Source organism: Cebidichthys violaceus, unplaced genomic scaffold (assembly GCF_023349555.1).
Source record: "Cebidichthys violaceus isolate CVI_PGR_0920_01 unplaced genomic scaffold, fCebVio1.0.p SCAF_22, whole genome shotgun sequence".
Taxonomy (NCBI): Eukaryota; Metazoa; Chordata; class Actinopteri; order Perciformes; family Stichaeidae; genus Cebidichthys; species Cebidichthys violaceus.
The window spans coordinates 1,616,574-1,631,345 of NW_027176395.1; the positions used below are offsets into that span (position 1 = coordinate 1,616,574).

A 14,772-nucleotide genomic window follows, 5' to 3' on the forward strand; every position below is an offset into this window, starting at 1 on the left:
AACCATATTTATATCTTCACTTCTGCATTTCAGAGGTATTTTTTGTAACTTAGGTGCACTTGATGATGATATTCAACAGTATATTATGATATCAACCAATCATACAAAATGTATGAATCTGAAAGCATTTGTAGAGGATACATTTTGAAAATTTAGACATTTTTGATATGTCTACTAGAAAATTTAAGGTATTACTTAATAATTAAACACTCAATAATCAAAGCTGCAGTAATCAACAATATTAACAATGGATGAAATGATTGTGTAATGTGAAAGAGGTAGAAAACCCACAAGGAATTTGGTTTTGACTTGACGGAACATTGCAGCATCTTTTAGCGTACATAGTTCTTTCTGGTTTACTGGTTTGATCCACTCTCACTGCTCTCATTAGCACCATTTCCAGCCACAGTAGGCAGCTGTTTTCTCTGAAAAGCCTTAAAAACACACTTTCCATTACCAAACACAGAAATGGAACTTTTAGCAGCTAAACTGCAAAATATTTTCCTTTGGTGGAAGAGTGGATAAGAGTTGGTGGAGACCAAAAACAGAGCTGAAAGCAGTTTGAAAATTGGACTCACATTCATCAGCTCGACACAAACATACCTCCAAATCGATGCGTAAAAAGGAACCGTGTTGTTATTATAGCTAGTTTCCACTGGTTTAACACAGGTTCACCAAAACGTGCCTTTGATTCTTTCATTCTTTTAACGGACCACCTTTTCCATACGCTCTCCCGCAGAAAAGCACCAAGACAGCGATGGAGCTGGGCAGGACGTTCGCCACCCTCTTCTCTGACATTTCCTTCAGGCAGAAGCTGCTGGAGACGAAGACGCAGGAGGAGTTTAAGGAGGCGCTGGTGTTCCAGAGGCACCAGCTGACGGCAACTAACCAGCAGCCCACCGCTCTGGGGAAGGAGGAGACCGACCCCCGCAGTCACAAGCCCCTCAAGGTGGGCAGCAGCATTTATGTGTGTGTGTGTGTGAGCAGCATATCGAGTGTGTACAACCTATCAGTTGTAGGCGATTTGGCACATTTCCACCCATTCTGAAGCAGCATGTATTCATACATTGGCATTAAGAGTCCTTCCCATTGCCCTGATGCGAGGCTTGTGATTGGTTCGCTCCTCTGAATGTCAGATTTGAAGTATTTTACGATTGCTTCTTCCTCCCACACCTAATTTCTTTACAGTGATCCTCCTAACGCGTGCATTGACACACAACCTCACAAACACTTGACCTCCATGGCAAAATTATAAAGGAGCTCTCAGCTGAAACCAATGATGCCTCCCACAAGACTTGACGGGAAACGCTGCATGAGTTTGGCCATAGTTTGTGACTCAGTTTAGAAGGTATTTAGGGTTATAGGGACAGAGCTTAATTAAGTCCCACCCACACTGGAAGGGAAAACAAATCATCGTTCTCCATTGACTTTGTATTAAGTGAAGGTGAATGGAATCACTATGGCTAATGTTACGTGTGCAGCAAGCATTTTGTGCAAATGTCAGTCTTCGGCTAACTTTATTTCTGTAAGTTAGGCTGAAGTATTTCGACAGTATGCAACTTGAGTTATAGCTTTTGCACTTGTTTTCAAGTGCATTCGCTAACTACAGTAGCTTGCTAACAGCTAACTTGTCCCATCGACTGCAGCCCTGGTAGACAAAGCGTCCTTTGTCATGCTAACATTTTTAGCCTGCTACAGGCATTTCTTTTGCATTTCAGCCCCTTGGTTGTATATTTTGGCGCCAATTGTTTTGTCCTCTGGTGGGCATGTTTTATAGAGTATGACTCCATAGACCACTCTCACTGCCACACCTCCGCTTTGCCATTTGGCATGATCGCAAACACACACCTTCACACTAGGCAGCAACCTCCAGATCTGCCGAGTGAAGTCGATGCGGAAGTGTTAAACATGCATTCTCTCTAGTGTCCACCAGGGGGCGACTCCTCTGGTTGTATAGAAGTCTAGTCTAAAATGACTCTACTTCTCTCTTGATTTATTCCCTCAGTAAACATTGTAAACATGAGTTTATGGTCTCAATCTCTAGTTTACAGTCTTCTTCAATACAGCATGATGTTCATTTAGTACATTATGCTCCATTTAGAGTCAAACAGACCATAAAGCAGAGGATGCCTTAGGGCGGGGCTACACGGTGATAGACAGGTCGCTACTAGAGCCGTATAAGGCGTCTCTTAGTCATTCCTCCGAAGTCCAATTATAGTCACTTACGTTCATTGGTTGACGGTCGTAATCCAAGATGGCGACGGCTAAAACGCCGAACTCAAGGCTTCATATCGGCAGTCCGCAAACCAACGGGTGACGTCACGACGACTACGCCCACTTCTTATGTACAGTCACAGCCGAACACTTGACCTCCATGCCAAATGTCAGCCTCCTAGGGCGACAACTGTGGCCGCCAAAGTGTGAGGACATTGTTGTGGACCGACAGAGTGAGCTGTCGGTCCACCCCCCCCCCCCCCCCCCCCCCCCACCCCACCCCCACCCCCACCCCACCCCCCACACACACCTCCTCTCCTCCTTGCTCGGCTGCCTCGACTCCTCCATCTTTTCTCTCCCCCTAATCAATCAGCATCAACTCCTGCCAGGCCTCCTCAGTGGGCAAATGACCTTACATCTCTCACAGTCCTGTCAGAGCTCCCCCCACCCCTTAGCTACACGTGCATGTACACACACACACACACACACACACACTCACACACACACACCTCCAGAGGGGCTCTGCTCAATGCCACAGACCAACATCTCCTCCTAATGTTGCCGTTGACAGGCCAGGGCTCCCAGACATTTCCCCTCTTGTGTTTTTTTATTTTTTTATTTTTTTATAGTGGAGGATTTTGTTAGGTGTTCATCCCAGGGCTTGAAAGGCTCAGTGCCACTCAGTGAAAGAGGGATATATGGAGGGAGACAGATGGATGGTAGATGGGGAGAGGGAGCAGGTGAAATCAAGAGGAAACAGAAAAAGAAGTGAAAAACAGAGACCACCCGCAAGAACACACCACTTTCCTACACTTCAAAAAAAAAAAACGAGGCCAAATTTTTTTTTATTTTTTTTATTTTTTATGTTTCTCCCTCACGTCGCCTCTCTCCATCGACCTTTCAGAACGGATGGCAAACAGGTGGACAGTAATTCCTCTCCGAGACTTTTGTTTATCGAACCTGAGCCAAAAGCTGGTCATCAAGCCCCACACACACACACACACACACACGCAGAATACACACACGGGCTCCCTTGTAATAATAAATGATTCCATGATGTATTGGGATTTAATGGATGAACAGTCCTTGTTGAACAAGCGTGTGTGGCTACATAAAACTAGCCAGACCGCTCAGGGAGAGAAGAAGAGACGTCGATGCCGTTGTTTGTTTTCACGTTGTTTACGTTGAGGTAATTTGCTTCGTTCTGCCAAAGAAAGAAAAACCCCAAAAACGACATAACTTCTTTTTTAGCTGACAAATGAGACAGGACTGCTTTTCCCCCAGGGCTTTTTCGACACACACACACACACACACACACACACACACACACACACACACACACACACACACACACACACGCACGCACACACACACACCCTCGTCAGCCATTCCCTTTAATTGCGTAATGCTATGTTCAACAAGAAAATGAAACATTGAGTAATTCAATAATTTGCTTAATAAGCTCCCTCGCATCTGTAAACCTTGAACGCTCGTCTTTTTTAAGACGCACTTCGTGAATCACGTGTCTCTCCCCCGACTGTCCTCCTGACATCTCTAAAAATACACTAAAGCTTCCATCCCTCGCCGTCGCCGTCATCTCCCTGTCATTACTTGATCACTCTGGGGACACAGGGATCTTTATTAGATGTACATGAAAATGCAGTCCTAGGATTGAAGCTTTTCCAGGACTATCTCGTTAAATTTGATGATTCAAATCAGCTTTCAGAAAAGCCCCCCCCCCCCCTGTGAAATCACCAGTGTCTTAGCTGAATCATCAAATGGGTCATTTCTAATCCAACTGTGTCATTGTCCACAGCAGAGTTTAGGAGCCTCGGGGCTTTCTGTGCTGCCGTTGCAGTTTTTGGGAGGTCACCGTGGTAAATAATTAAAACGCCTCGGAGCAAAATGTAAACTTAACCAAAAGAAAAACACAGTATGCATCAACGAGGAACATGAAACTGGCTTCATTCACTCACGAACTCGTTGGTGTTCATCCGGATGAAGAGTTTCTCCTCAAGGGGGAGCAGTGCGGTCGCTGACGAACCGGTTCTACAAATGCCAAACCTGTGCCATCAATCAACACCGTCTCTTACTAAACGACATTCCTAGATTGTGTTTGAAATTTCAATACGCAATTTGCGCAGATATGCATGGCAAATACCAGCAGCAGCAGTTTTGATTTGAATATGTAGACGTGTTGATGTTGCCACCTACAGGAAGAGAACGTATAGCTTCTGCAATGTTAACACTTGCAGGTTGAAACAATAATATTTATGCTTTTATTGACAGTTATTGGAATAAAAATATGCTGGAATTACACATTTTTTATTTTTTTCTGAAACCAAACTTTCACAATTGGTTGTTAGTAAATACTACTACTGTAGATATAGTATGAACAGTACAATTCAGCTCGTGCACACATAGTTTTTGACGATTTTGTAAACTAATGTACAGTTTATTTCTCCTTCTAAACAACAACAAAAGATTTCACTAAAATAGAATTTGAACGTTCATATATTCTCAGGATTTACTCGGCCTGCTTTGCTGATTTTATCTCATCCCTTCCTTTTGACCTCTGCATCCCAAACCATTTTTCTATCAAGCAAATACAATCTCAAATGTCAAACACACACACACACACACACACACACACACACACACACGCACGCAGCCAGCATCTATAAAAAGAAGAAAAAAAGACTTGTTACAGCACCCGAGGGCTGCAGGTGGTGCACGTGTCAATTTGCTGCAGCTGTAGCTGTCCTTTGCCTGTAGATGGCGCTGGCTCACCGGCTCGCTGTCCTCACCTCGGTCTCACCTTCTCCCTTCTGTCCGCAGTGTCAAGACTTCTTCAGAGCCGGCCGGGGGATTTACGAGGACTTCTGCCGCCGACTGCCGTTCTACCCCTCTGACTTCACAGATGGTAGGCTGAGCACCGCACTCGTAGTGGAAGTGAATCATCTCCCTTATTATGCCACACCGGGGGGGGTGGGGTGGGGTGGGGGGGGCCTCTGGCAGCTCCTCGTTTGTCTGTCACCCTTTGCTCTCGGACACATCTGCGCTCCATCTGTGTCACATCGAGGGTTTGTCTCCCGCGAAAATGACTGCCTCAAAATGTCTTACTGCTCCCGTATGTCCCCCCCCCCCCCCCACGTCCAATGGCGTTGTCATTTCCCAAGTCATCAGACGAGGACATTGCCCTGTACATTCCCGTCGCAATCTCGGCAGACCGGTGGTTTTATTGACTCATCAAATCGTTCTCTTGATCAGCAAACGTGTGAGAGCGTTTCTGTCATCAGTCAGACAGATGCACACATGCTGCTTGACCTTTAGAATTTGGTATTTTCCGAGGGAGGTAGATAAATACGTGTGGATGGGTTTTTTTTAGCGTCGCCAGAGATGCTTGCTTTTTTTGTTTGTTTTTAAGTGTTTTTAAGTGCTTAATTAAATCACATCAATTCACTCAGTTGGCCTTGAAACGACTGAGTAAAGCACTTTCTTTTCTTGCTCGGCTGCTCTCTTTCAGCCCTTTGTCGTTTCGTAATCTCCAACCGCAGTCATCAGGCTGTATCAAAGTCAGGATACTTCTGTGAGTGTCATCAGATGATGATCACCTGATGGAGGTCACAGGACCAACACCGTTGTGGTCACATTAGAGCCCAGTTAAAGTGATTTATTCCAAAAATGAGTTATCCATCATTTGGGTGAAAGCTGCTCTTACAAAGGGACGGTTGGCACGAAACCGAAACAAATGACTGTATTTTGATTTAAATACATGTGTCGAATAGTTCTACTGTACTTACTGTTCCGTATTGTGGAGGCACCAGATGATGAACTCTGTTAATGTTTTTTTTTTGTCATTTTCAAATTAAAGTGTTGAGCCTCCTCCGCTCCATTATGAGGTGAATATGACTCATGTGTTTGTGTTTGTCTCTCCCTCAGGTATCGTTGGCAGTAATAAAACCCTGCTGAAGTACATGACCACAGCCATCTTCCTCTACATCGCCATCCTCCTCCCCGCCATCGCTTTCGGCTCCCTCAACGACGAGAGCACCCGTGGCGAGATAGGTACGAGCGCCTGTGGACGTAGACGCATGAGCGCTGTTCTAAAAGGAAACGTTCCTGTTCGTTTTCTCCACAGACAGATCAACTAAGATTTAACTTTAGATTCATACGTTACATGTGCCTTAAAACCAAAAAGCTAAAAGAGATGCTCTTCAGATTCTCCGTGGGTCAGTGTGAGGGACTGCTTTCACAGTGCAAGTTGTCATGTCATTTAACATTAATGTAGACTTTTTGTGGAGCATTAAATTGGATTTTGCATCATATTGACATTCTACGGAAGCCCTGAAAGGAAAGTGAGAGAAAAAAAATTTGGTCTCAAATGTTTCTCTCCTGAAAACAAATGTGTTACCAGAATAATCTTTCTAAATTCCATATTTATTTATTATTATCTGTGAGACAAGCAAAAACAATTTTTTGTCAAGATTAGTTACTTAGTCATTTTTTTATGTATTTATTTATTTAAGATTTATTTATTATTTATTTATTTAAGATGTATTTATTTTTATTTTTTTTTATTTAAGATTAGTTACTTAGTTATTTTTTTATTTATTATTATTATTATTATTTTATTTTTTGTTATTTATTTCCATCTTATGATTTCCATCTCATCCCGCTGACTGGTGAGAAACACAGTTTTAGCTTTGAAAAATATTTTTTTTGTTTGGATAGTTTGTCTTAGGTTCAAGTGCACCACTACCCCATGTTCTAAATATATTATTAAAATATTTTAAAAATGTGGTAGTGGTGCCCTTCACCCTCTTGTGGCCTAAATGAGTATTACAATAACAAACAACGCAAGATTCACCTTCCAGAACTTCTTTTTCACCTGTTCTCACACATTGAAAACAAGCAAATTAGTAAAAATATGTTTTCATTATTTTTGTTCCTGTTTCAAAGATGAAGAAAATAATGCAAAAAAGATGACCTGTTCATTAGTCATGAACATGTAAGAAAACAATTAAGATCAGACTTATGAAATGACTATCAGGGCTTCCGTAACATTCAACGTGTGAAAAATCGGATTAACCTCAGCTTCTGTTCAGCTCCACAGAAGAACCTTAATGCCCATTAATTAGTCCACGTCGGTACTTCCTCCTGAGTGTCCTCCGTGTGCGTCCTCTCTGTCCAGATGTCCGGAAGACCATCATCGGCCAAAGCATCGGCGGGGTCATCTACTCGCTGTTCGCCGGCTCTCCTCTCGTCATCCCTCTGACCACGGCTCCCCTCGCCATCTTCATCAGCGGTAGGCCTCGGCTCAGCCAACACACACTTATCTTTTCACAGTTTCTGCCGACGGACCATTTGAAAAGGAGGCTGAGGGGCTGGAGAACTAAGAAGATTACATCAAAAATCAAGAGAAGGAAGCACCCGACTGTGTAGAGACTGTTTCGTCCTCTTCTGCTCCCTCTTTTGCTAGAGAACGGCCCCGTTGGAGTAATTCACTGTCGGCTTTCTCACACAAACAGTGTGTTGTTCCTGGTGCAGTCGAGCAAAAAGGCACATCTCCAAACCTTGTGTTCTTCAGGGATGAAGAAAACAACTTTTTTTTTTCTGTTACATAATAGTTGCTTTCAGGGGCTTACAGGTCAGGAAACTGGCTCGTCACACACACACACACACACACACACACACACACACACAACCATGCAAAACTTAATACTCCGTTGTGAGAGTCGACGGCGCATAAACTGTTCTCCGGTTTTTACCCAACAGCAGCGTTCTGTTGCTTTGGATTTTAAGCGATCTTGGCGGCTGGAAGCTTGCGGAGTCGGTCAGCGGTGAGGAGGCGCAGCGACCCCGGTGCCAGGATGTAGTTTTAATACCAAAGCTGTTTTGCTGGGTTTTGTGGCGCGATGCTCTTTGAAGTTAAATGGGGCTAGAATTGTGCTAAGCAACGTTCTCATGGGGATAATTACAGTACATTTCCAGCAGCCTGTCTGAGCAGAACAATGGCTTGTTTGTAACGTTGTAACTCATCTGCTCGAGATTACAACTAAATTATGTTTTTAACAAATCCATTGCAATTCCTTTGAATGAAGTTCTCCTTTCCTTTGTGCGTGAGTAAAGTAAATCTTTTCCTCAGCTTTTCAGTAATAGCAGAAGCACAAATATTCCTTCTTTGTTCTTTATTTCTTTATTTCCATGCGTCCGTATTTACAGAGTAAAGGCGATCGATGCCGTTTCTTATTAACCTAGTGTGTTTGTTAATATTATCAATTAAAGCAACATCGATCGGTCTGTCGCTCAGTGTTTGTTTGTCACAAACAATTTCTCACTGATTGAATTTTTGAAGTTACTTGAAAAAACGAAGTTTCTTTATTCCTATTTAACACCGCTTATGCGCGTTAGTGCTCGATGTGACACGTTGACTGTTGGCTCATCTGCTTTGCGCGAATCGACCAAAACGTTTGTGAGGCGATGCCTGACGTTGTGTCGTGGTCTGTGTTCGCTCGCAGTGATACGAGGAATCTGCGACGACTACAACCTGGACTTCCCAGCCTTCTACGCCTGCATCGGTTTGTGGAACTGCCTCTTCCTCATCCTGGGAGGGATCTTCAACGTCAGCCTGCTCATGAAGCTCTTCAAAAGGTATTCCTCACACACGGTTTGACTTCATTATTTTTATTTCTTTTAGTTACGTTCTGTTGGTGCGCTTCCTTCTCTGTCAAACGGAAAATGTTTTAAATTGGTCGGTTGCGACGGCGTCTGCGGCGAAATCGCTGGCGCTCAACAGAAAAGTCTTGTTTTGTACGAAAGCGTTCTGACTGAACTCTGTGAGGAAAAGCAGCAAATACATAAACATATTACTATTTCCTGAAAATATTAGCCGTGGACAGAGGCATGTTTTTGGGGATGTTCTCATGAACACGATATCTCAGGAACGCCCTGGAGGGAACTTCTTCAGATTCGGCTCAAACTTCCACTTGGACTCGAGGATGACCTGATCCAACGTCACAGTGACCTCACAAGAACCCAACAATTCATAATGCTAATCATTACACTTTCTAACAAACGTCTAATAGGATCAAATAAAATGAAGTGATGACATTTTGGACAGACGTGGATATAAACTGCAACTTGACTGTTTGGTGAAGGCATTACTCACTTTGTGTTTTTTTACTGTTTAAATTGATGTACTTTTAATTTTGCGTTACATTTTATTCATATGTCGTTTGTTTGTGTTTCACTTGCTGAACAATCCATTTTGGCGACTAATGAATGCATTCTGTTCTATTAGCGTTGAGTATTGCTGCAGAATATTTTTCAGATTTTAAAACATTTCATGAAAACACAACACATAGTAATATGTTTAATTTGACACATTGCTTTTTAGATTTAAGTTGTAGTTTAATATTACTGTTAGGTAGTTTCTGAGCCTGGTACATCTGCCTGCAGGTCTACTTCTAGTCTGTGATTCAAATAAAATAGCAAAATGAATGTTGCGCATTAATCAACAGTTTATTACCTAACTTATATAACTTAAACTTACTTAAAAACATCTATTTACATCATTTTTTCCAATTATTTGGCCAGACATACATTTATTCTCTAAGCACAGTTGTGCGGATGTAATTATAACGATTCTTCTCCATTAAGAGTAGTTTTTTTATTTGTATTTCGGTTCACATCAGCATCTTTGTAACACTTTATTTCTGCAACAACCTTGATTATCACCACAGTAATGCTTCCTGTGGTCTTCCAGGTCGACAGAGGAGGTCATTGCGCTCTTCATTTCCATCGCGTTTGTGGTGGACGCAATGAAAGGAACAATCAAAAGTAAGTTGTTGTTCTTCACGGTCTCACGTCGCTGTGTTTCTGCCACGTTAACCGACATGTTGACTGAGTGGATCAATACGTTGTCCTCTGCTCTGACTGATCACAACCAATGCTAACGCTAGGATCAGACCCACCACACACACACACACACACACACACACACACACACACACACTTTTTAAAGTGTGATTTAAGGGTGCAGCTCACTAATTAGCATGGCCGTCCTCCACTGAAGAGTCCTTTGTTGACTGGTCGTCTAAAGATCTTTAAACTGATCATTCAGTCTATTTAATTAAAGCTTTTTTTCCACTATTCTGACTACTAATCAGAGGAATTTTTTCAAATATGTTCAAGCCATATTCTTAAATATTATTGTTTTATTGTATTGCCAGAAAAAAAAAGACATAGAAAAGACAGCAAAGACCCAACATTTGATGAATGAACTAATCTCATAAGAGCAGTGCTACTCGTTCATCATTCATCATTAGTTGCTCTGTTACTGCAGTGGGTCAGCAGACTGAGCGGCTAAGAGAGATACTATGCACTAAATTAATCAATCCAGATTTTGATCCCAGCCTGCAGCCATATTACACCCCCCCCTCCCCCCCCCCCCCTTACCGTGCCTCATCTTAGTATATGATAAATATTTTACACAATGTCATTTCCCCAAAAAAAAAGCGAGACGACGACGGCGGAATGTAATTTATTTTGAATGCGCCGTCGTCCTGTTTTCCGCAGATTGCCGGCGCAGTAGTTCAATTTTCAGAAACCATTTTGTAAAATACGCTCCGAGCTCATATGCCATTACCATAACATTAACCTATGCCATTTTTGTTGACACTCTTCATCCCAAATATTTGTGCGGTGGCGTGAATGAACACACCCCGTGAGTGTATCCGGGCTCCTCTACAACTTTGCTTGCCACATAACTTTGTCCCGGTTTTGATGAAAAGGCCCGCGGAGGGAGCGGCGTGCACGTCGAGTCTCACGCTCCCCTCTCAAAGTGATGACGGGAACTTATTCCTGCTTGTGCGGCACTCTTACAGACCAGGTTGTTGTCATTCTTCTTATTTATGTGGTTGTTAAAGCAAAGCTCTACAGGGTTTAATACCTCAGCCGTCAGCATGAGGCTCGCTAAAGGAGCAGACTCACATTATGACTTCAGATGTGTTCATGATGTCTCTCTCATCGTTACTGTAAATAATAAGGCGATAGAACAAATGATTATATATATATATATATATATATATATATATATATACTATATGCCTTTGATTCGGGGTTCTATACACATTGTAGTTTGTAAGTTTGGAAAATTGCTAATTTTTTCTTTATAATAATCATAATACATTTATAATTAATCATGTTTTTCATCTCTCCAACCAGCACCGTTTCTTGGTGAAAGTGCTGTTTTTTTCGTAGCTTTTGCAGGCGTGAACTACTGAGTCAGTTTAAACTAGATTACTTCACAGCGTATGAACGTGTCAGAAACTGGATTAAGGACAAGGTTCACGCAATTTGCAGGTTTGTTTATAAGTCTGTCGGCTCTTTTATGTGGAATTCTTTACGTTTTTCTGTTGTTTTAAACTTTTTGCTGTTCTGTTTTTTGTGTGAAACTTTTGTAAATGAGACTCAATATCTCAATGACACTTTCCTGGCCAAATAAGGCTGAATGAAGGAAAAGAAGATAATACAAATGTCAGGTCTGATTTCAGTGAACTGACTCCAACGCAGGCTGATATTGCTGTTGCCAGCGTAGAAATAAAGTCATGCGGTATGCAGACTTTAAGAATTCTAATAGTTTGACCGTCGATCCAGTCGCTGCCCACAAAGAGCGCCGTGCACCTGGACTGGGCTTCTTGTTTTTACCATCCAGTTGATCAGGTTTTTAGTGCAGAGCCACAGCTCAGCTGATGTTTATCTCACTTTTATGAGGGTCTCTGTCATCCAGCTCACAGTCCCTGTCCTCTATGTCTCTCCATCCCAACATTCTACCTGAATTTACGAAGGCAGGTGCTGGACCAATAGAAGACAAAGGTCTGCCTATTGTAATTCCCTTCGCGCCAATAAAGTGCAATTTACCGGCACATCCACCGGGGGATGTTTGTCCGTGTTTGTTGTACAGTCACGTGGAAGATTTATTGCAGGAATTTGCAGAATTTGTAGTTTTAGGAGTTCAAGACATTTCACATAAAACTACAGAAGTCAATCAGCTGGTGGCGCTAGAGGAGATGTCAGTGTATCACCAAACTCTTTAGCATTCATCCTCTGGGCACCATGAACGTCTGTGCAACATTTCATGACAATCGCTCTAATACGCAGCGACAGTCTGGATCAAAATGGGGGACCGTCCAACCCGCTATGTTGCTGCAAGTAGTCGTTACGTTGCAGAGTTTGTAGTCTTTGCTTAATCTTCCGATATGCCCTCAGCTTAACTCAACGCTGCGGATGTGACTTCAGTCTTTCACAGGTACTACCACGCCCCGACGCTGGCCAACGGCAGCATAGACGCCTTCCCTCAGGGCGGAGTGCTGCTCGGGGGAAACAGGAGCGAGACGGCGGCCGGGTTCGCCCTCAACGCCCTCCCCGAGTCCGTCATCCAGTGCACCCGAGAGAGGTCCGTCCTCTGCCTCCTGCTGATGCTCGGGACGTTGTGGATGGGCTACACCCTCTACCAGTTCAAAAGGAGGTACGTGCAGCGCTGCGGGCACTCTGCAGATAAATCACTGGAGGAGTTTTAAATCTTGTTTGGACGGGAGGACGAACGCCGGCGAGTTGGGGGCCTTCGACTCTAAAGATCGTCTGGAGTGACGGCGCTCGCAGGAACTTTTCCAGACGGGCTCTTACGGAAGCTCCCGTTTCCGTCGAAAGCTTCTGTCCCGGCCTGTGATTTAATAAGCATTAATATTCTACTTCTGATTGCCCCAGTAATCAAATCAACCTCAAAGCTGGATTCAATTGTGTCAGCAACAGGCGGGCCGAGGTACTTAGGCAGTGTCAGGATTGCAGCCATTGTCCTTGTCTTGTCCACAGTAATTGTATTCCTCTATTATTTGTCTCTTTCTCTCCCTCTTCCTCCCTCTCTTTCAGTCCGTTCCTCCACGCCAAAGTGAGGGAGGTGCTGTCGGACTGCGCCCTGCCGATCTCAGTGCTCATGTTCTCCTTCATCGGCTCCTACATTTTCAGTGACATTAAGCGTTAGTATCACTCGTTGCTTCTCCAGATAACAGAGTGTCTACATAGGGAGCAGGGTCCTCTTCTGAAATCTGCGATCTTCACCGCTAGACGCTACAAAAATCGCACACACTGTCCCTTTAATTATCTGAACTCTTTTATGAAAATCCACGTCTTTTCTTTGGTGTGTTGGATCCTTCTAAATACTACGATACCCATGAGGCTCGGCAGCTGTTGCTATGGCGAAGAAGCCAGTCAGAGGTGCGAGTCGGAGCAAATTCATTATGCTTCGTTTTTGGCATTTGGAACAAAACTCCAAATTCTTCCAAAAGTGACTCAGAGCTGAGAGGTTCATGTCCTGTTAAAACATTGGAAATGCTACAATTATCCATCACAGCCGTCTTATATAAAGAAAACATAACAAACTTTAATATGATATAAATACCTCCTCCCTCCCCCATTATAACTGTACGCCACATGCACAGGCTTTTTGTTTTCTCCCAGCTCTTTGATGGACGATGAAGTGCTTTACAGTCGTGTTTCTGCGTTTTTAACTCGGACAAACGTGACTGAAGAAAAGCATAGTCGATTCCTCACATCTGCGTGCGTATTAGCATTTATCTGAACTTCCATAAAGTGGCTTTATTGCAAGACATATGCGTGTGGTTTTGTGTCTTTAGGTATTATTGCAACCTACTTTAGCTCCTTGCTGTTAAAAAAAAAAAAAAAAAAAGCCTAGAACATTTCATTAAATATGAAAAATAAGGGAAAGCAATTGTGAGAAAGCTGCCTGTGGCTGCCAGTCAGCTGTCTCGTAGTCACAGCGCACTGCTGTTTGGGGTGTATTTACACTTAAGGGATTTAGACTCTGGTCCAAACCTGCTGAAGGGCTCAAACTTACAGCTTGTTTACTTCCCAGCCCGACTGTGTAACTGCGGGGCTTCCACTATTCGCTGCCTTTATTGTCTTTTTTTTTTTTATGTTCCTTAATCAAGGCACAGGCCAGAACACATTGGATATTTTCAGTTTTTATCCTCCATTGTTTAGCATCATTTGGAGTCTCCATTCATCGTTGCCAAGGCAGCAGCTGTTCTCCAGGGGTCGACTCAGAAACAGAGACGAGCGCCAAAACCCTCAAGTGAATTCAAATTTAAGTGCCCGGCCAATTTTCTGTTCCTTTACCTCGAGAGACAATAAGTCATAAGATAATAGGCCCATTATTGTATTGTCATTACTTCCTAAATTTAACCAACTGCACTTAATTCAGCGGCGTTTGAGGGGCCAAATGAGATAGCCAATATATTTGAAAAAAGTCCAGCTCCTCCTAGGAAACGGTTGTGAAAACGTGAGTCATCACAACAGTTTGAGAGACAGTTATGTTCGTGGAGATGGAATGTGATGAGTTTGGGAAGTCCTGATAGCAGCTTTCAGGCAGAAATGACAATTCCTGTCACCATTTAAGGTCCACTAAAGAAATGGACGTTTATAACTTTGCTCTAATAGAGATGTAATCAAGCAGGTCCTGAACTGTAGTTATCTAAC

At 43.0% G+C, this 14,772-nt stretch overlaps 1 protein-coding gene across 3 annotated transcripts in view; it reads left to right on the plus strand.

Annotated features, from left to right (window-relative positions):
* slc4a11 (solute carrier family 4 member 11) overlaps positions 1 to 14,772 on the plus strand; it is a 95,480-nt gene that overhangs the window by 68,729 nt on the left and 11,979 nt on the right. For all 3 annotated transcript variants that reach the window (XM_068717635.1, XM_068717636.1, XM_068717637.1), the window contains exons 9-16: positions 740 to 949; positions 5,053 to 5,137; positions 6,157 to 6,282; positions 7,409 to 7,522; positions 8,736 to 8,868; positions 9,983 to 10,056; positions 12,517 to 12,745; positions 13,147 to 13,253. In XM_068717635.1, the coding sequence (XP_068573736.1) occupies positions 740 to 949; positions 5,053 to 5,137; positions 6,157 to 6,282; positions 7,409 to 7,522; positions 8,736 to 8,868; positions 9,983 to 10,056; positions 12,517 to 12,745; positions 13,147 to 13,253 (1,078 nt within the window). The remainder of the gene's footprint in view (positions 1 to 739; positions 950 to 5,052; positions 5,138 to 6,156; positions 6,283 to 7,408; positions 7,523 to 8,735; positions 8,869 to 9,982; positions 10,057 to 12,516; positions 12,746 to 13,146; positions 13,254 to 14,772) is intronic.